At 42.3% G+C, this 23,159-nt stretch overlaps 1 protein-coding gene across 7 annotated transcripts in view; it reads left to right on the forward strand.

Moving 5' to 3' along the window:
- Window positions 1-23,159, forward strand: part of ERC2 (ELKS/RAB6-interacting/CAST family member 2) — a 1,295,684-nt gene that overhangs the window by 537,795 nt on the left and 734,730 nt on the right. Inside the window, exon 16 of one of the 7 annotated variants that reach the window (XM_073574147.1) lies at window positions 8,342-8,565. The exons of the other annotated variants lie outside the window; for them this stretch is intronic. Coding sequence (XP_073430248.1) covers window positions 8,342-8,398 — 57 coding nt within the window. The 3' untranslated portion in view covers window positions 8,399-8,565. Of the gene's footprint in view, window positions 1-8,341; window positions 8,566-23,159 lie in introns of those variants that run through there. 7 annotated transcript variants of the gene reach the window in all.

Consider the following 23,159-nt stretch of genomic DNA (forward strand, 5'->3'; position numbering starts at 1 on the left):
ATTGGGTATTTTATGTAGAGGAAATAAGATTCAGTTTACTTTATGTTCTTTTATCTCAGATTGGTCATTAATTTAAGAAGGTTGGATGTAGTATCTGTGATGGTGACTACACATGCTCTTCATTAAACCGCGCTGTATATTTATATTATCTTTCATTGTTCTGGATATTTTGTAGAAGAACACTCTTAAATGATATGTAATAGGGTCACAATTGTACTGAGCATGGTCATAAAACTTTATAATCTTTTTTTTTTTTTTAAAGATTCCTGAGCAAATGATAGGGGTCTCAGAGTATTGTGTAAACTGCACTCTCTGAACATCCCTAGGAGACAAGGAAATAAAACTGGAAATGAGTATTGTAATGAAGCCTCCAACTACCTCTCCGGAGGAGGGAGATTTCCTTCTAAGATTTATAGCAGGATATTAGTTGCTGAAAATGAAGGTGTCAGAAAATGATCTGAAAATCAAGTTTGCTGCATTGAAATTACATTAAGACCCCGATTTTTATGATTTGTGGATTTTTTTTCAAGTTACTTTTCATTTTGTCTTGCGCTACATGAATTTTATATCATCTATATTTTTTGTCTTTAACATTTTTTGTGTGGCTTTCTTAGGGCAGAAAAAGTTGCACATTTCGCAAAAGTTAAGAAAAAACTTGTGGCATAGATAAAATCACTTTGGGAGGTGTGACTGGGGCAGATCTGTGACAAATTTTGCGAGTTTTCAAAAAGTTGCAAATAATGAATCGGCCAAAACTTCTGGAATCCCCAAATCTGCCCAAAATGGCAAACAAAAAAACAAAAAACAAAAATGGGAACACATATAAAATAGACATTAAAAAAGTCACAAATTAAAGAAAAATGAGATTCAAATGTAAAACTAAGCATAAAACCGGTGGAAACGCAGAATGAATCAGGCCCTAAGAGTGGAGTATGTGTGTATAGTGTATAAATCTGTCTATATCTCTCAGTCTATATCTACATTTTATGTACAAAAAAATTGACGCAAACTTTTCTCAGTGAATTTTGTTGTTTTAATCAGTCCCATTGCCACCAGCTTATAGCATTCAACCCCTCACCCCCCCCCCCCGATGTATGATGTCCGGCCCCTTGCTTTTTTGTCTGTCCTTACTAACATCTGACAGCAATGGCGTAAGTAGAGTCTGATGAGTCAGATGTATGGTTCCTTGTAGCATTCTTGATCCTATAAAGACATTCATATTTCCTCATCCCCATTTGATAATATCCCCCATCTTTTGACAATGTCCCCTTCCTTTAATAATGTGCCTCTTCCTGGTAAAATGTCACCATCTCCTTGGCCCCTTCCTGGCATAGTATCCCCCATCCTTGGCCCCTTCCTGGTATAATTTCCCCTATTATTTTACTTCTTCTTGGTATAATGTCACTCATCCATGGCCACTTAATGGTTTAATGCCAAACATGTTGTCCCCTTACTGGTATAATGTCCCCCCCATACTAGGCCCCTTCCTGATATAATGTTCCCCATTCTGCTGCTCTTAAATAAGTAAAGATTATTCTTACCTTCCCCCTCTCCCACTACGTGTGGCATTTTCGGCATTCCAGCTATGATCTGCACATGACGTTACTTTCATGCGCCCCGTGTGACGGGCATGCCAAAGTCAGCTGTTGGCCTCTGATTGGCCCATAACTTGTATTGAAATAAAGGGAGCCGTTTCAGCTGAATGCACAATCTCAGATGCACATCCAGTTGAAATAGTTGCTGGCGTCTACCCTTGTGTGACAGAATGGTTGGTAGTGCAGAGCTCACTGATCCCAGAGCAGCCCTGTATAAGGTGTAACAAGTCCGTTCATGACATTTCTTCACCTCCTATATCTTCGTCCATCACACATGAGTGATATTATTTATCCTTGAAATATAAACTTGTAGTTTTTCAGTGCAATCAGCTCCTAAACTTTTTAGCGCTATATTTAAGAAGACCTGTTTTCTGTCCTGTCTGTTTTATTACATTTCTGTATTTTGCATCATTTAACAATTTATGGCACATCATTTCTTAAAACTCTACTGCGGACTGTACGCTGCTTATTCCTCTTGGAAATGTGTAAATTAAATACATTGAAAAACTGTATTCCTCTATTCTCCTTGTCAATAAGGTTTATTTTCGGACTCTGTCCAATCAATGCTGACATGGGTGGTCTATGTAATGACATTCCCTATTGTCAAACGGTATGATTACACTATTTAAATATTTCCAATATTGATAATAACAGAGGGATGAGACAATGCAAAGTTGTAAGATAAAATTCTATGGATATTTTTATTTTTTACGGTAAATACAAATTTATCAGGAGAGGTGACGGGAGCACTATAAGTTTTTCATACAGCATGAAGTGGACTGGTGATTTATCACTGAGCCGTGAATATGTTACGGTTTATAGGACATGTGACAAAAATGTTCACCTTTTAGGAAATGGTTCTAAAAGAAACTAAACTATATTTTTTTGAATGTTAGATTTTTTTTGGATTGTTGAGAAATGGTTTAAAGGGATTTTATGATATGTCTCCTCTTTTGTGTTTATGGTCCACACCTAGATAAATAATAAGATGTACAGATTTAGAAGTTTGAGAATCTGAAAACTAATTTAAATCTGAAGTCTTGATTGGGATAATGGCATAGATTACATTGATTCCATGCAAATTTGTGTTTTTTTTTGCCAGAATTGGACCTACAGCAGCAAATAAATACCGACTCAGTTATTCTTTAATGATCACCACAATGAGGAAGATCAGTAGGAGGATACAAAATCTAATGATACGCCAGCTAACAATCAATTTCAGATCTATCCAGGAGGTGTCAGTCTTTACTGTCTTTGCTTTAGGTTTGTGCCTACAAATCTACACAGATGAGCCAAAACTTAATGGAGGGTCTGAGTATAACTGCTCAAGTAAAACTAAGTGTATACAGTAGACCTTAAAGTGATAGTATGAAAGGTTTATAGCCACTTGACCTTAGCTTTAGGCTACAAAATGAGTTATTTAGAGAGGTTAGAGCTACACGGCCACTTTGGACATGACTTAATTGTTGCTTTGTGCTGCTGCATCGCGGCACTGACACCTACACTATGGCAGGCAAGTGGCAAAAAATCTGAGTCTTATTTTTCACAGCTTGCTTGTCGCATTCGAGGTAGTGCTGATTTTGCAATGGGACCTCATTCATGCCTATAGCGCCCCGATGTAGCAGCGACCCCAAAGTCATCATGTAGCCATGTCCGATTTTGATATGAGGGTCGGAATAAAATCGACAATGCAAGTTTATGGGTCTGTGAAAAAATCTGACCGCACTCGGATGACATCCCACTATAGTCCAATTTTAACGAGCTGTCACATAGGTGAAGATGGAGAAACTTTTTGCCTTTTTTTTCTCCATTTTCGAGAAAAACTGAGGACACCGGACCAAACTTTGAAAATAGTCCTGTTTTTCTCCGACGTGAAAAATACTGACGTGCAAAGGCCATTTTTGGATCCTCAGACAATGAGGTTGAGCCTTCATAATGGATTTTAGTTACTCTTCTTACATGCTGTACGTACAGGAAACATGTTACGCTGTAAAATTAGATCATTACATTTCGACAATTCAGAATTAGGCTTTGTGCAGATGACCATATTTTCGATCGGACAAAAAATTGACAGTCTTATTCTATGAGGCCGTGCACATATTCGTTTTTTTTGCCTCGGACAGAGTCTGTTCAAGGAACAATATCAGATGCACAATATGCATCTGATATTCGGATGGTACTCGATGATGCAAGTCATTAAGTCCATGGAAAAAATGGACTACACTTAGATGGCATCTGAGTGTAGTCTCACTTTCATGGACTGATAGAATGGAGACTATGGAGAATTTAGTTTTTTTCCATCTTTTCCTCATCTGAGAAAATTCAGTTCTGCATTAATTGGCTTGATTTTATCAGATGAGAGAAAATACGGTCATGTAACCCTAGCCTTAGACTGGATGTGACCAAATTTATCATGGTGGCTCACACCGCCATCCTTAGACACTTGTGTCAAACTTTGCCACCTATTGATTCACTTACTACAGACCATTTGATTGCCAAATGTTTGGCACAAAGTGGCACATTTTAAGTCGCACTACTTTTGACAAGCCATTCCCTAGTTTTCAAAGAAATGAGGTGCAGAAAATATCTAAAAACAGCAAACATTTTTTTTTGCTTCAGACGAAGCCAGAATTTTATTAAAGAGGTTGTCCACTACTTTTAAGTTGATGACCTATCCTTAGGATACATTGTCAATCAGCTGTTATCGGTGTCGACGGCAGTGACCGCCGGGCGGAAGTACTCTCTTGCCGAGCTGCTCTGTCTTCTGGTAGTGGCCGAGGCTTGGAACTGCGCATCCGCCACCTATTCAGATCAATAGGTGTATGTGTAGTACCCTGCCTCGGCCACAATCAGAAGGCGGCCAACTCTGCAAGTGATTTCTAATAGCTGGTGGTCACCATCGCCGACACCGATAACAGCTAATCGGCGGAGGTGCCAGGTGTTGGACCCTGGGCAATCACACATTGATTACCTATGCTTAGTTTGTATAGGTCATCAATGTAAAAGCAGTGGACAACCTCTTTAAGTGTGTGTCGGCACCAGCTCCTCTGCTTCTCCTTGCTTAGCTAAACTTGCACTAGGGCGAGTACAATCATTTAATTTTTAACTGCGCACAGCCCATTGCATAAACACTAAGGCTGTGAATGTAATCCTGTAAAGACATAGGGGAAGAGATCACATTTTCCTAAAATTAAGTAGACATATACCCTTCAAGGTACCTTATGATATTGCAGGAAGACTAGAGCGCTATCATTATGGGCACTAGTCTGCTCCATGTCAAAAAATGCCTCCTTTGTCAGACTTCACACGTTCATGCAAATGTGCCCTCCGCCTGACTAAAAGCTGGGGCCACACACTGTTGATGTTAATGCATTAAATTACTGGTGCGCTGTCAAATGTAATTACACGTGTTGAGAGTGAAGCACAGAGCTCCGCTGTCTCATCCCCGGTCACGGGAAAAGCACATCTATCCTCGGTTTGTGTTCCTCTCACCTAAATTTAAGACAGATCCCTCCTGCTCATTTCACCTTAAGTGGCTCCTCTCCATTAATTGACATACTTCTCTTTCGATTAAGTGTGTTGGATTAAATTCTTTACTGTCCCAGTAACATGGCACAACATGCTCTTAGCGCTTAAGGTTACATGTGTTACGGCGCGTCGCGGCCTTAGACTTGACTACACATTTATACTCTAGATTATGTCGCTGGCTGCCTGTCATCTCTAAAGCCATAGTAATACATCAGGACGAAAGTCTTCATCCCACCGCAGTTTATCAAAACATAAGGTTTTTTTCTTCACATTTCTGTATAATACCATAAGCATACACGAATGTTATGGAAGGTTTCCATTGGAGCATAAGATGTCATAACAATTTAAGATGGTGCATGTACCCGGATGATGGAAAGGCTCAGGCTTTATTGTTTTACCTGATCATAATTTGTGTCCTAACATCATGGTTGGCTGGAGAGCAATTGTTTGGTTCTGGCAAGAGAAAGTTACTTACATGTCGGTGGAGGATGAATGGATTAAAATGTTCAAAAGATTATTCATACCTGCCTTTCAGCATCACTACCTCCACCACTGACTACAATGCCCCTGCTCAGGTTTCACTGTTGATCAGATTTAGCAAACAAGGGAAGAAGAAGTTGATCAAATTCTGCACGAACAAAGCTCATTCGGATTCGTGTTCGGGTTCCCGAGCATTTTTCCTAAAAAAATCGGCAAAAGTCAGCCAAAGTTTGGTAAAAGACTAAGTTCACTGATTCAGTGATTCCGGTAGCAGCACGGGCCGCAAAATGTCCCAGACACGTGCACACTGATGACACACGGATGATATCCCTGTGACATCACTGTGACATGTACTGGCACTTGGAAATCAGCGGTATTGTTTGCGTTGTTCCCCAGCACCGGGTTTTGAAATGAACACAGCTCACATCATGGTCACCTGCTCGCGCTGCAATCAGCACTAGCTGGAGTCAATGTTGAGAGTTGTATTCAACTGTTAACAGTGAGAGCAAACGGCGGCTGTGCTATAAATTAAAATTAAAAAATGACGTGGGTTCCTCTGTATTTTTAATAACCAGCCAGTCAAAACTGACAGCTGTGGGCTGCAACTCTCAACTGTCAGGCTGGTTATCAAGAATAGAAGGGTCCCCACGCCATATTTTAAATTAAGTAAATAATTTTAAAAAATCATGTGGAGTCCCCCCATTTTGACAACCAGCCAGGTGGGGGCTAGTATTTCCAGGCTGGCAATGGGCCATGGATATTGGCCAACCCAGCCTAAAAATAGCAACCCACATCCACCCCAGAAAAGGCACATCTATTAGATGCATCAATTCTGGTGCTTAGCCCGGCTCTTCCCACTTGCCCTGTGGCGGTGGCAAATGAGGTTCATATTTTTAGGGATGATGACACCATTCAATTGTCCAGTGACATCAAGCCCATGGTCTAGTATAAGTATATTATCTCCTATTGCAGCAATAATGCCAAAATGCATAAAATGAGGTGAAAGCTAGTCTTTGTTGCTCTACAGTAAATGATAGTGGATCTTTGTCGCTCTACAGTAAGTGGCAGCAGGTCTTTGACTCTCTACAGTAAGTAGTGGTGATTTTTTGTCTCTAAAGTAAGTGGTGACAGGTCTTTGTCTCTACAGTAAGTGGTGGTGACTCATGGTCTTTACATTGAGTCGTGGCAGGTCTGTCTCTACAGTAAGTGATGGTGAGTCTTTGTCTCTACAGTGAGTGGTAGCAGGTCTTTGCCTCTACAGTAAGTGATGGTGAGTCTTTGTCTCTACAGTGAGTGATAGCAGGTCTTGGACTCTCTACAGTAAGTAGTGGTGAATTTTTGTCTCTACAGTAAGTGGTGACAGGTCTATGTCTCGACAGTGAGTGGTGTCAGGTCTTTGTCTCTACAGTAAGTGATGGTGAGTCTTTGTCTCTACAGTGAGTGGTGGCAGGTCTTTGACTCTCTACAGTAAGTAGTGGTGAATTTTTGTCTCTACAGTAAGTGGTGACAGGTCTATGTCTCTACAGTGAGTGGTGGCAGGTCTTTGTCTCGACAGTGAGTGGTGACAGGTCCTAGCCTCTACAGTAAGTGATGGTGAGCCTTTGTGTCTACAGTGAGTGGTGGCAGGTCTTTGTATCTACAGTAAGTGATGGTGAGTCTTTATCTCTACAGTGAGTGGTGACAGGTCTTTGTCTCTACAGTGAGTGGTTACAGGTCTTTGTCTCTACAGTAAGTGATGGTGAGTCTTTGTCTCTACAGTGAGTGGTGGCAGGTCTTTGCCTCTACAGTAAGTGATGGTGGGGCTTTGTCTCTACAGTGAGTGGTGGCAGGTTTTTGTCTGTACAGTAAGTGATGGTGAGTCTTTGTCTCTACAGTGAGTGGTGACAGGTCTTTGTCTCTACAGTGAGTGGTTACAGGTCTTTGTCTCTACAGTAAGTGATGGTGAGTCTTTATCTCTACAGTGAGTGGTGGCAGGTCTTTGTCTCTACAGTAAGTGATGGTGAGTCTTTGTCTCTACAGTGAGTGGTGACAGGTCTTTGTCTCTACAGTAAGTGATGGTGAGTCTTTGTCTCTACACTCAGTGGTGGCAGGTCTTTGTCTCTTTACAGTAAGTGATGGTGAGTCTTTGTCTCTACAGAGAGTAGTGACAGGTCTTTGTCTCTACTGTGAGTGGTTACAGGTCTTTGTCTCTACAGTAAGTGATGGTGAGTCTTTGTCTCTACACTCAGTGGTGGCAGGTCTTTGTCTCTCTACAGTAAGTGGTAAAGCAAGGCAAGTCATTGGATTGTGACAGGAGCAGTGCATTTTGGTAACTGAGGGGAAGTAAGTTCTAGCACCTAAAGTGCAGGCGGAATGATGACTAAGATGAATCACCCACTGAAGAGGAGTGGATCAGAAGTTACAGAGCATGAGAATCAGGATAGTTCCTGAATATATTTGGCTAGCATGTACAGTAAAGTCAGTTTGGGTATAATGGCAGCAAGAGCATCCTTTTCTGCAGGACTTTTATAAAATATCAGGTACATTTTGAAGCCCTAGTGCACTTTGCTCTTTTTTTGGTAATCCCTGTAACATTTAGAATGTTATGATTTTGTTTAGAATTCACAGTCTAGCTGGGAAGTCTCTGTCATTTCTAAGTGAGATGGTGTATATTCTAGCTCATGTAACACGCAGAGTGTAATTGTAATTTCTATTTGGTAACTATCCCATAAAATGTAACAGCTGCTGTCTGGTTTCAGGATTCAGGTTCCGGGCAGTTCCACGTGTTGATACTTTACCCATTGCTCACCACTTAAGAAGAGAGGCAAGATTGAATAGATGAATGACGCTTTGCACAAGGGCTTGACAGGCTCTGGCAAGATACAGGAAAATACAGGCATTCGTGGAACAATTCTGCCTTTCACACACAATGAGGAAATCATCAAAGACGAAGGGAAAATAAAGAAGGGAACAGTCAAGCGGGTACTTTTTTGAAGTTTGATTTGGGCAGTGCCAACGCAAAATCATACTAATTTCTGTAATGTATGGGTTATCGAGGCACTTACCCTCTGTAACTCACCATTTTAGGGACTGAAAACTCTCGCCAACTACCAAGGAGGTGATGAATGATACAAATCTGTTAATTCAGGATGACTTCTAAAACACTGAAATTTTGGTATTTATTTGCTTTTGTACCTTACAGTATGATACAGATGAGAAATTGCTTGGACTGACTTCTTCCAGGTTACTTTATTGTCTATTTCTCTCTGGCACAAAAAGTGTCAATCAACCTCAGAAGGTCATTTGTGAGACCAGATGCCAGGAAAGCACTGCTTCTTCAGCTTTGCAACCAGAGTTTCCAGATGATACATTCCTTAAAATTTGGTTTATATCCCATAACTTACATTTTCACCTCAAGTAAAAAATGGTGCCCCTGGAGGCTAGGAGGTAAAGAACACTTCAGAGCTAAAAAATACCTTTTCTCTCACAGCTATATTAGCCATTTATTTGTATAAAAAGAAAGGTAGTAGGAGAAGCTTTATGCAATGCTCACCTGGTGAGGTCGATCTAGTAAGTCCCAGTCTAGATGTACCCCAGGCATTGGTGAAGTATCCTAGAGGTCACGTAGAACTGTGAAGACTTGGACAATATGGTCTCTCAGGAGCAGTAGGACAGATGAAGTGGAACACAGCAGAGATGGAAGCAAGTTGAAACACAGTAAGCACAGAAGATGGCGCACACCCAACACAGAATTCTAGAGTCTCGATCCTAAGACACAGGCATGTCCTAGTGGGCCTTAAATAGGTCAAGGAAGATGATATCATTGAGCCACGCCTTGCAACCGTGGAGCACAACAGAGGGCAGTGAATCCAGGGGAAGGAATTGGATCCCGTAGTACTAGGACCATGTGTGCAACACTTTATACACCTTTATAGACATCTTATAGTTATAACTCTTCCGAAATGTTTGAGAAGTTGCTCTATTTCATGTGATCACCTGGATGCAACTTTTGTTCCCACATGGTCATTTCAATACGTACCAGGTGTGATAAAGTTACAGTTTCGACCTAAATAGTTATTACTTTGAAGAATTAGGTTAAATCTGATCCTTATTATGTTGACCAGCTGCTTTTATTAGAATGGTAAAGTTGACATTGGATCTGAGTCCTGATCACAGCTCTTATTCTTCATTGTTTTCTTTCTTTTACCGTGGGGCAGTATTTTTTTTATGACCTTGAAATGTTACTGTACTTAACCAGGGCAGACTTTCTGTAGTACATTGTTGAAGTCACTCCATCAGGATAAGTGCAGCCCTCTTCTGTATTTAGTTGTTTGCATATATTATGACAAACAGGTGGGCGGCTGGTGAGGGAAATACATGGGTAGCCTCTGGCACTATGAGGTCATGCTTCTGTTTCAGACAGTCTAGTCAAGTGAGTACAGTTTGACCTATGACAACATTTACAACCTGCATATGAAATAAATCTTCTCTGACCTTCTAATATAATGGGCCTATTCAGTCAATTACTAATGGCCCTTTCTTCTTGGGACAGTTTGATAGTGTTGCTCGGCTCTTTATTAATGTTTTTATTCATTAAGTGCCTTCAAGACAACTTTGGCTCCTGACAACTGAAATGAATAGTTTTCTCCAGATGATCCTACCTTGTGTCTGGGTGGTCATGCTTCTCAGATGCCTGATGACAATTCTTTGATTATACTGCAAGTTGGACACTAATCTTATTTTTAAAAAGAAAATTGCGGAGTTTTATCGGAAAAAGGAGTGAATTTATTTATTTTTTATTTTTGAATTTTTGCAGAACAAATGGAGCGCCCCCCAGGGCCGGGGGAACTCGATACCGGGTCGGTCAGGCTCTTTCAGAGGGGAAGTGTGTCATGGTGATGATAGTGACCCGATCCGTGGCACTAGGCGTCCAATGTAGATGATGGAAGTGCAGATGAAGGGGGAAGATGATAGGATAGTTGTAGGGGAAAAGGGGAATTGTGACGCCACCTGTGGTATTCGGCAATGCAGATGTTAAGCCGACGCTGCTCTGCAGATCCTCTGGGACGGTGTTAGGGCAGCAGGGATGGTAAAGCTCTCCACAAGTAGAGCTGTGTCCCAGGGCAGTTGAGCCGGTGACAGTGGTGGTGTATGCAGTGTATGGCAGGCGAGTTGTAAATCACTCCAAGGACACAGGTGCAGTTTCTGGGTTTTTACTCACAAGTGTTGTGCACAAGATGACCCTCTTGGTACTGTGTCCTCCGAGGGAGGGGTCCGGCAAACTCCCAGGTAGATCAGAAACACCTGTTCAAGACTCCTCTTTGTGTTCTCCTCTCTAGGTCGTGTCTTTGCACTGATCTCCCCCTTCCTTTCTGCCCTGCGCCTTCACAAGCAGTGTCCCAAGCCGGCAGCCACGGATCACACCGGGCGACGTGGGTCAGGCCCCGGGGTCCTTTATCCCTACTGCTGCCTTTTTGCAGAATGTTTGTGTTTGTGGCTGAGGCACTTAAAGTAACCTCAGCCTCTGGCTTTCTAGCTGAGCCTTGCAGTTCTCCACTAGCTTCAGGGGCTGGCTCCCTCACTCTGGCCTGGTCCTTCCTTTCCAGGATACGGGCCCCACGGTTGGCTTCCGCACTATCCGTGCCCCTAGGACCCCTTCCTTCTATTAGGAGCTTGGTCAAGGTGTTTCTCTCTTCTCTGACCCTCAGTCCTCTCACGTCAATACTGCTCTTACGCTGTCCTGTCATCGACTGACTAGTTTCTGGAAGGATCTTTTTACCTCAGAACTAGCTCCTCCCACTAACTGTCACCTTTCTCACTCTGATTGGATGCCTAACTATCACTCCACTACCTAAGCTCCTCCCACTCTACCTACCTTCCACACTAACCCCCCACACCCTTTCCTAGCCAGTCTGGGATGAGGCCATCCTCCCGAAGGGTACGCCCAGGTGCCCTGACTGGCTAATGTGTGTGTTGAGTGCAGTGTTAGGAGTCCTGGGTGGTGATCCGTCCTTACCTGAGGGTGGGATACCACACCTCTGGATGAGGTGCAGTACCTCTGTGGCGACCGGACCCTCGGGTGCCACACAAGCACGGACCGTACACTTATTCAGGTTCAGCTATTGACCTGCATAATCTAAAAATTAAGACTATTCATCCTGATAAAAACCCTGGCTATACTTAATTAAAAATTAGTACCCCTTAATAGAAGCTGCTGCACTGATTTTGGAACAGTTTTTCTTTTTTCTTCTGTCCCCTCCTTTCCAAAGTTTCCAATAATAAATGGCGGCCAGGAAGGTGTCTAAAAAAAATTATGCTCACCTGTCCCTCACCTGTGCCTGACCTGTGCCTCTGCGTTACCCGGTGCCCGGTCATCCATACAGATAGCTCTTTCTAGTCTGGTTTTTCATGCTCACAATGCTCTTCAGAGCCTAGTCTGCAACTAAATCTCATGTGATGCTATGCCGTGCATCCAGGAGCATACACAGGAAGAAGAGTGTCCATGTGCAAGAACAATATATGGGCTCTTTGCAGTCTAATAGCTCATCATTATGCACAATTCTACCTACTTGGAAATGAAAGTGGCCCTCTTACTTCGTGGGCCCACATTCGGCTGCACCAATGGTATGTGTACCCCTTCGCGCATCAACTCGCTGTGCCATGACGTTACGTCGGCGGCCTGAAAAGCATTATGAAGATTAAAGGCTGGGCTACAGGGCTCGAGGATCGGTACAGAGAGCTATACAGAAAAAGAAGTGAGACAAAGACAAAGTGATTGTTTTTTTTCCTTTTTAAACCCTGTATTTATTTTTCTCTGGAGTCCGAAGAGGACAATTTTAATTCCACTAAATCTACCAAATCCAAACTTTTGCAAATTTTCTCATCTCCAGTCCCAACAAAAAAGGTCTGAAATGTTTTGGGGGCTGATCTTGGGTTTGAATAATTTTTATTGGTCTGATTAATTTTAGGGGTTTGGCATGGAGATTAAAATAATTATAAGTGTGCCTAAGGTCTGATTGATTTTCAGTTTGGTGGTCGGTCTGATTAATTCAGCGGCCTGAATTCATTTAGGGGGCTTAGTCTGGCATCTGAAATAATTTTAGGGGTCTAAATGAGTTTATAGGTTTTGCCTTAAGTCCAAACAAGTTTAGGAGTCTGGCCTTTGGTCTTAGTAAGTTAGCTGGTTTTAGGGTCTGGCTTAGGGTACCGTTACACATAGCGACGCATCAGCGATGCCGACAATGATACGATCTGGTAAGGATCGCTGGAATGTCGCTAAATGGTCCCTAGTAAACTGTCAAGCAAACATATCTACTCAATGATGCAGCAACGATCCGGCGATCCATATAACGACCTCGGCGGTCGTTGGGACCTTGTCACACAGCAGCTGTTCTGACGACTCCCGCCTGCGTCCCTGAGTTCTGCGTCGCCAAGGAGGTCGCTCGTCGGCATCAAAAACAGCAATGCATACTGGACAGCGGGACAGCAGCGATCAAAAAATGGCCCAGGACATTTAAGCACGATCAGCGACATCGCAGCGGGGGCCCGGTCGCCGCTATGTGTCACACATAGCGAGATCGCTGGCAAGATCGCTGTTGCGTCACAAAATCTGTGACGTTTCAGCGATCTCGCTAACGATCTCGCTATGTGAGACGGGGCCTTTAGTCTTTTCACTGTCATGTAATACATAATCTTGATGTAAAAAATTCTACAAAGTTTCCTAAATATTAAGAGAATGACATCTTTGCAGACCCTTTTGCTGTTGAATTAACCGCCTTTATAATTGTTGAAAATCGTTGGATCGGTTGTCATTACGGTATTAGTCCTAACCAGAAACATCTTTTTCTTGAGCGCTTCTCAGTTACATCATGTTTCCTTTTGGGGGAAATGACTAGGTGGTTATGGAATCAATGAAAAATGTTAGCAAGTTTCTTGTCATATTTTCTTAGTAAATGTTTTCCTGGCGGCCTCACCCGGGCAAAGTCATAATGTTTTACACTAACGTTTCGAGAGTCCAAGTGCCTTCAGGTTACTGGAGACAGTATTGCAAAGTCCAGTGTTTGTATAGGTGTCTGTCACTGATTAGTGGAGACACAATCATAGGGGTTTTGTTTCCTCGGCAAACCCATTTGTGGACCACTCAAGGTTTACTAATGAGCAAGGTGGGGGCGGGGAGCGAGTAGCTTGTGCGAGGTCCGATCATTGCTTTCTATGCATTCTACGAATGGGATAAAAGCTGATATTTAGACATGGAAATTGGTGGTCTTCCAGGCAATATGGGATCTGAAAGTGCTAAATCCTTTTACAAACAAACCTTGATTCAGTCTGGAATGTCTTGGCCTGATCTTAAAGGTGATATTATATGGGACCTGAAGTCGAGGACTAGCTTGAGATATAATTATCTCCACATTCCAGCCATCAGCTTGCCTAAGGACTAAAAAAGCTACGTTTATTTCCACTGAAAACCTATTAAAAGTAACCCATTCCTTGTCTAACTTGCAGGGTACAAGGGGACAGGGGTCGTTTGCTGCTTTTAAAAGAAAAAATGGGTTAAAGGACGACTGAAAGCCGGGACCCCTGTGTATAATTGTACAAGTGCATGGAATTTGTGACCGAATAGAGTACATTTCACTATAAGCCCCGGCGGTTCCAGGCTGTGTTTATAGGCTGTGTACCTACAACGGCTGTTTATTCCTGGAGTATAAACATCCATTTACAGTCACCCGGCTGAGTGCTCAGGTGCGCCTGAGTCGAAAGCTTTTCACATATTTTTAGTTTAAGGCTTGTAATCCTTTGACGTAAGGTGTTTGGACTTCTTCGCGTATTTGTCTTTTTAAGGTTGATCACCTTAGACGTTGCTCATTATACAGGAGAACATATAATTGGATTTGATGGAGACAAGTTTGACTTAGTCATGATTTCTGAGCAACATGATGTGTGTGTAATAGAAAGCTAGAGAGAAGGTTTTTGGGTATTTTTGAGCTTAACAAGCAAATAAAATAACTTGTACTTTGCCCTATGATTATTATACCTTGTATTTCCTAAAGTATACAGAGAACCAGAATATCCATTAGTAATTTTGTCGTCTCATTTTCCAACATGACGGGTTCGGCCAGCCGCAACGTAACCCATGAGGTCTAGCAGAGCAGTGGCCCACAAAATGAAGTTGATTGGTTCCTGTATAAGATCTGTAACAAAAAAAATAAAATTTTTGTACTATTTATAAGGTGACGTGGGGGGGGGAGAGTTTTGTTAAATTTCGCAAGGTCTGACTGAAGCTGAACCTCAACAAAAAGAAATGAGCCGTAGCATAAGTTGGTACGTGCACCTTACAAGAGCGCGTTCACACGCTGGCCATTTAACAGATAAAATCTAAGATGGAAACAAAATGAGCATATACTCTGTAATCAATAAATAGTATTGCAGAGGAAGACATAGGAACGCCTCTTGTGTAAATCACCTGCTGGTTTACTAAAGCGCAGCACAAACCATGGCAGGGTTCAGCAAAATAAACATGGCCTTTCTGGCCTAATGGGAAAACAAAAACAAAGATAAAGTTCAATAGAGTCTCTTGCAGGCCTCACCCGCAGGAAACACACAGTCTTCAGCTCCTCCTGGGGCCACATTTGGAGTCTCTCCTCTCCAAACACAGCAACAGAAAAAAAACAGTGGCTCAACAATTAAATCCCCAGCCACTGCCTTCTCCATCATGTGACTGATCACACGACTGTGACATCACACAGATCCTGTCAGCACACAGTGGTGCCGACTCCGCAGGTGACGATAAAGCTGGAGTCACACATAGCGACTCACCAGCGATCCCGGCAACGATATCAACGTGTCAGGATCGCTGGTGAGTCGCTATGTGATCGCTGGTGAGCTGTCAAACAGACAGCTTCACCAGTGATCAGCACAGCGACGCCGAGCGCGTGGCGTCGTTGTGTTCGTTAGTTATCAGCGCATCAGCTCGCTGGTAACTAACGTACACATTGGGTATCTAAGGGATGCACGTCCCTTGGATACCCGATGTGTACGTTAGTTACCAGCTGATGGCTGGTCTCCCGCCTGTCACACGCAGCGATGCGTGCTGGCCAGCGGGAGACCAGCGACAAAAGAAATGTCCAGCGGTTTCCTACAGCGATCAGTGATACCGGCAGGGGGGCCGGTCGCTGATCAATGTCACACACAGCGATCTCGCTGGTGAGATCGCTGTTGTGTCACAAAACTTGTGACTCAGCAGCGATCTCGCTAGCGAGATCGCTATGTGTGACGGGGCCCTAAGGTGGACATCCCCCCACCCACTCTATGGATGTCCACATAAAAACCAGCCCATTATGCAACTTGGCTTAAACCTCTCAGCACGTACTGTGCTGGTGGAAAATACTCTGGATTTTACATCACTGATGCCATTAAGCATAGTGACACATATCTCCCCTCCAGTACTTTACCAGTGACTTTGTCACAATTTATTTTAATAAGGAAATAAATAAACACTTCTCAACTCTTCTATCCTTCTGACCCAGCGCTCCCTTCTGATCTCCACAGATACTCAAGGGGGGTCTCTCCTGGTCTTTGACAAATTACCAGCACATTACGGCTGTAGATCATCAATGGTCTCCGGCCATACCACTGGCTATTTCAGACATTGATGATCTTCATCAATGCCTGAAGAGAGAAACATTACTACTAAGGCCACTGAATGGTTGGGTTGCTCACACACCGGCAGGTGGCCAATAAAGCCCCACAGGAACTTCCAGAGAATCAGCACTAGATTGATGAGCATGCCATTTCTTAAATAAATCAATAAAAATAGGTAGAAATGTTTAAATAGAAACATAAATACTACTCCCCTCTTCTATCCCAGCTGATCCAGCACTGGTGCTCCAGGGGTCCCTCCCGGTCTTTTTGGACAACCTATCAGCATGTGACTGCTGCAGCCAATCCATGGTCTCTGCGATCGCAGGTCATTGTAGTTTAGGGGCGAGCCATGATGCAAGAAGAGAGGAACATTACTACTAAGTAAGACCACTGAATGGCTGCAATGGTAACACACTGGCAGCGGTCATTAAAGACCGGCAAGGAATGAGTTAGATTTTTATTACTGCTGTTTTTTTATTATTGCAACATCTTATTTTTTTTTTTAGAATCCTGAATACCTCTTATGTAGACTTTTGTGAACTTTATTTTAAGGCTTTAGAATTTCAGTTATTGCCCAAAGTTTCATTTAATAACAAGACATGTGTAAAGAATAGGAAGGCAAATAAAAAATATACAGTATCTAAAGTGGCCTATGTGGACAGCATGTTTTAGATTTTGTTATTTGTGTTTATGTCAAGGTTGTGTTCTTCCAGATTACAGAAAATTCATCCATATGAGGGATAGCCTTCCTATGAATATTCAGGACCATAGCCGGTGGAGCTAATGCTCTGTCCAGAAGGCATCGTTTCTGAATTACCCTAATGAAATCAATGGTTCTAAGATGGCCCAACATCAAAGTGCAGGCCCGGCCCAACAGGAAAACAGGCTTCTAAATAGGACCTGCTGCTTCCGATAAATATTGTTTTTAGGATGTTTTGTCTTATGGCTTCCATCATCACTTTTTTCTAAATAAGTCTTGCCTAATGAGAGTCAGATAAGTGTTTTATACGGTATGACAGTAAGCACACATGCAATATGGAATCTTTCGTTCCCCTTTCCATCAATTAAATACAGATTTTATTTCATGCCATCCAGGTCCCTTGCGTTGTACAGATATTTGTCAGAGTTTCTAGTTAGGTTGATTAAAAAAAGAATACAGTAGTTAATAAAAAGTTTATAAAACAAGAAAAACACAAAACCTGTTCAGTTCCGGAGCTTCCCAGTATCGGTGATGAGTCCTACAGGAATGGGACTGCTGCATCTAACCATTGGCCTTAGTGGTGAGACTGGGGTCTACTGGAATAGACTGCTATGACTAGCAGGGAAGTAATTAGAGACCAGTGGGGACAATCTGAACTTCTGCAATGGAGCTGCACAGGTGAGCAGGGGTGTAACTATAATGGGTGCAGGGGTTGGAATTGCCCTGGAGTCTAAGGGGGCCCAAAAAGTCTTTTTGGCCCATTTAAAAAAAAAAAAAAAAGAATATTAATATTAAAGACCTGTAATAGTTGGAGATTTTACATTGGGACCCACAAGCTTCAAGTTATACCACTAGAGGTGAGTATTGACTACACACCACCTACACCCTCCTTTTTCCCCTAAATTTGCCTCTGTAAATGGAGGCTCAGTCTAATGATGGAGCACCCTTGCACCACTCACATGAAATCCTCATATTTAGAACATAAAAGCTAGTGGCAAATGATTGGCTCCCATGTCAACGCTACTTTTTGTCTTCTGTTAAAGGAATCTTCTAGTTTCGGGAAAACCACTTTACTAGGCTGCAGCTTTTTTTGTAAAAAAACAAACTGTGCTTTGAAGCCCCTCCCTGGGATCAGTGCTGAATCTCAACTCAGCCACAGCTCCTTATGTCCTTTATTATCTACAGTGCTAACTTCAGGTCGACAGCCAATCCGTGAGCTCCTCCAGGATTGACGGCACGAGCTGCTTGGAACCTCAGTTATTGAAATTCCAAAATTTCAAAGGCACCAGAGATAGTCAGGATAGGATGTAGCTTTTATTCCATCCTTAAAATCAGAGTGAACATGCAAAAATGAGGTAGACCATACAACGTTTCGGCCCCAACAGGCTTTTTTTCCAGCCAGAAATACAATAAAAATTACAGCCATTTTATGAAACATTTGGCCCATATTAAATGTCAGATCCTGTGCTTAATGGAGGATCCTCTAGTACTCCAATACTGATAAGGAATTTAGATTGTAAATGTTAGAATCTGTTTAGTTTGTGACTATCCGCCATTTTCTTGTGGTGTTCTGGCTGCTGGTCTTTTTCCTCTGGTGCTTGGGTGCTTGTCTTGGGTCAGATGTTTGTATCACTCTTTAATAACCAGCACCTGCCTCCCAGTCCTTGCTGGACAACAGTGTTAATCCGCTTGAGTTATGACTTGGTGCTTTGCTTTGCCTTCTGTGTGTAATTTGTACAGCTGGGACCTCTGGTTCTGCTAGTCTTAGTTTCTGTTTTCAGTTGGTTTCTGCAGCCTTCTCTGTCTTTTCTATTAGGAGGTGACCCGTTTTTCTACCCAGTTCTTAGATCTTTCAGGGACCCCCCTCCCCCTATCTATAGGTCTTCACTTGAGATTAACCAAGAATCGTTGGTGGGTCTATTTGCAAGGAATGGGTCACCCATTCCATCTTAGGGTATCAGCCTAGTCATAGTGTAGGGTCCGTTTTCCCCCTTCTACCCTAGTCCTGTGTTACAGATCCATAACAGTAAACCCCAATGGAGACAGTGATAGTAAATTCTGAAAAGCGTTGTCGAATATGATGGCGCTATATAAGTCAGCATAATGGATAACAATTGTAAAAATTAAATTAAAGAGATTTGGCTTCTTTATATTCTCATTGTGCTTGCATTTATCCCCTAGAGATCCTTTTTTAGTTGGTGTGTGTGGGATTGGGACCTTATGCTGTGACCTAGCTGGAGACAGGGCCCATGTGAGTGGTCACATCCTTCATGCAATGCTCTAGGATATGTCTGTGTGATATAAATAATGGGCAATAAGTAAAAGAATACCTTTCAATGAGCGGGATGAGGAACTGATCCATGAGATACAGGAAACTGTTGGCTTGTTTATACAAAGCAACTTGCGTTTTAGGTGGATTTTCTTGTGCGAAAAGGAAGGGGACAATTAACAATGGCAAGCCCATCTATCATCCCGATGTTCCTCTCTTTGGAATCCATCCTATCTTAACTCTTTTTTTATCTTTTGCATTTAGAAAAAAAAACATACTTGCGGGCAACTCTATTGAACTCAAGAGCGAGTAGGCTGCAGCTTCCTGCGGTGGAGAATAGCACTTGGCCTTAGATCTTCAATTATATTCCATGATTACACATCACGTTAGGAAGTGACCAAACTGTAGCGCAGTGTAACAGATGTATTACGACTGGGGTTTTGGCAATAACACTGAGAATGTGCCCTCTCTCCCCAGGGCTGACCCGGTGGATGAAATAGTAGATGTGTGTCTGACTGTAGGCACGCCTTCTACAAAGATCAACATTGGTACGCACTTTAGTCACCTTTTATACGCAGTGCTATTGACATTTACCAGAGAGGCCGGCCTGACAGCGCAGTGCGTTACACCACTTGCTCTGCTTTCTCTGCATGGTTTATCTAAGGAGACTCAGCAGAAAATTACACAGCCTAATTGTTTTCAGTCCGAAGATATTTTCTTCCAGATACGTTAGCGGCTGCCAGGTAGCTGGACCTTTCGCGAATATGTGTAATTCGGATAGTACGTCATATGATCGACCACTGCCTCTGATAATAAATGACAAGGAAACAGGAGGCTCAGTTGTCAGCCATAACAGGTTTCTTTACAGCACTCAACGTGCCTTCAAGACTATTTGCATACAAAGTTTTTTTTTGAAGATCTCAAAAATCATGAGTATTTCGAACCGTTTTTGATGAGGTTTTTAACAGTTTTCAAAGAGTTTTTTTCCTGATGCTTTCTTTGCAGCCTTTTGATAATTTGTAGTTTGAAGAAGTTTCCTCCAGGATCCTCTTCAAAGAGGTGTCATGCACTTTCTTTTTCTTGCTATGTGTTCTTCAAAACTTCTTCAGGATAAAAAAGTAACTAAAAAAAACTCTCTGTATGAACCAAAAAAAAGTAGATTTCCAATAAAAATGAAATGTAAAGCTTTTTGCCCAGAATCTGTCTGTAAAAGTGCAGAAAAAGTGCCCCATAAAATGAACAAAGTGCACAGCAATGCCAAAAACTACATTGCTGTGGACTTGTTCCATCTTATATCACTTCTTTTAACTGTTCCAGAATTTACAAACTGTCAGAATTCATTAAAAGAAATGACATGCTCATCCTTTAGGGCTTATTCTGCTGGGACTCCCAGTGCTTTTTATAATTTACTGTACAGAGTAAAAGATGTTAGCAGCAGAGTCACTGCAAGAACCAAGGGAATGTCACGCACAGTGTGGGAAGACTAAGTGTAACAAGAGTGGTAGAGGAAGGAAGCCCAAACACTAAGGGAAGTGTGAGTGGAAACCCCTAGGCAGATCTAATAGCACCCTGCTTGCCCTACCGTCCCTATGTTGGTTCCACACCAATCGCTGAGCAGGAACCTAAGCTCTGTATATCCCTAGAGCTAGACACTGAATAGGGAAGGGGAGGGGAGTTGCACTTATCAGTCCCCACTATACACTAAAGAGATGAAGGGAGACAAACAAGGGGGAAGCAACTTCGAGCAGACTCAGAGAGGTAACACCAAACGTCCTCCAAGAGCACCAGAGAGGAAGATAGACGACTGCTATCACTCCAAGCCTTCACGAGGGAAAATGTGAATATCACTGGCGACTCCCTGAAGCAGACTGGGAGTCAATAAACACCCAAGTCAAGATGTGTAATTTAGAGTCGGAGGGAGGTTGCCACTGGGTCCAAAAGTCAGAAGGATTAAGAAGATGCCTGCAATGCCAAACGCAAAGAAATTCTGCAGCCAGATGCAGAGCAACTGTCTGTAGCATCTGACACACCCATGACAGGGAAAGCCACTTCACAAAAACAACCAACAGAGTTTTGCCGAAGCAGCTTAGCCTGACAAAGCGCAATGGTTGCGCCGGGTTCTAAAAGCCACCATGTGTACATACCCTAATGGTTTTCCAAGAGTTTTTGTGGAGGATTTTGGAGAGGGTTTACTGCTAAAAACTCTTTAAAAAAGACAAAACTTCGGAGTTAATGTAGCTTTACATAGGGAAATGATTGCCTGATCGATTCCATGTATGAAGGATCATTCTTGATCTCTGCCAACCAGTTCAGCAAGCAATCAGCAACCAGTAATGAATCATTAGCTTGATTACCATTGATCATTTTTTTATGTCAAGATAAAAATCATCTTTGGTTGGCAATACATGCCTCCATGTAAGTGGAATGTGCTGCTGATGTGCTCAAAGGATCAATTGCCTGAAGAATCATTGAAATGAAAACATCCTGATTGTTGAAGATGGAATGAAAGGCAAATGTGGACAATTTATCTCCTTGTCTAAAAAGACCCAAAAAATTGATCATTTGTATCACTCAACATGGTGTCGGTCTGAACTCTGGTTATACATACGTGGTCAAAATTGTTGGTACTCCTCGTTTAATGACAGAAAAACCCACAATAGTGACAGAAATAACTTGAATCTGACAAAAGTAATAAATAAAAAATCTATGAAAATGAGCAAATGAAAGTCAGACATTACTTTTCAACCATGCTTCCACAGAATTTAAGAAAAAATAAAACTCATGAAATAGGCCTGGACAGAAATCATGGTACCCCTGAAAAGAATGTGAGTGGGCCTGTATAGAAGGCTACCGATACTCACTGTGCTGTTTGGTTACATGGTGTGTATCACACTCAACATGGACCAGAGGAAGTGAATGAAAGTCTCAGGAGATTAGAAAGAAAATTATAGACAAACATGTTAAAGGCAAAAGTTATAAGACCATCTCCAAGCTGCTTGTTGTTCCTGTGACTACAGTTGCACATATTATTCAGAAACTTAAGCTCCATGGGACTGTAGCCAACCTCCCTGGATGTGGCCGCAGGAGGAAAACTGATGACAAATCAGAGATGGATAATACGAATGGTAACAAAAGAGCCCAGAAAAACTTCTAAACAGATTAAAGGTGAACTTCAAGCTCAAGGAACATTAGTGTCAGATCGCACCATCCGTCATTATATGAGCCAAAGTGGACTTCATGGTAGATGACAAAGGAGGACACCATTGTTGAAAAAAATCATAAAAAAAAGCCAGACTGGAATTCGCCAAACTACATGTTGACAAGCCACAAAGCTTTCTGGGAGAATGTCCTATAGAGAGATGAGACAAAAATGGAACTTTTTGGCAAGGCACATCAGCTCTATGTTCACAGATGGAAAAATTAAGCATATCAAGAAAAGAACACTGTCCCTACTGTGAAACATTTAGGAGGCTCTGTTGTGTTCTGGGGCTGCTTTGCTGCATCTGGCACAGGGTGTCTAGAATCTGTGCAGGGTACAATGAAATCTCAAGACTATCAAGGTATTTAAGAGAGAGATGTGCTGCCCGGTGTCAGAAAGCATGGTCTCAGTCGCAGGTCATGGGTCTTGCAACAGGATAATGACCCAAAACACACAGCTTAAAACACCCAAGAATGGCTAAGAGGAAAACATTGGACTATTCTGAAGTGGCCTCCTATGAACTCTGACCTAAATCCTATTGAGCATCTTTGGAAAGAGCTGAAACATGCCGTCTGGAAAAGGCAACCTTCAAACACGAGAAAACTAGAGCAGTTTGCTCTTGAGGAGTGGGCCAAAATACCTGTCGAGAGGTGCAGAAGTCTCATTGACAGTTACAGGAATCGTTTGATTGCAGTGATTGCCTCAAAGGGTTGTGCATCAAAATATTAAGTTAAGGGTACCATCATTTCTGTCCAGGCCTATATCATGAGT

The sequence above is a fragment of the Dendrobates tinctorius genome, unplaced genomic scaffold (assembly GCF_039654945.1).
Source record: "Dendrobates tinctorius isolate UK_male_01 unplaced genomic scaffold, ASM3965494v1 ptg000038l, whole genome shotgun sequence".
NCBI classification, from domain to species: Eukaryota; Metazoa; Chordata; class Amphibia; order Anura; family Dendrobatidae; genus Dendrobates; species Dendrobates tinctorius.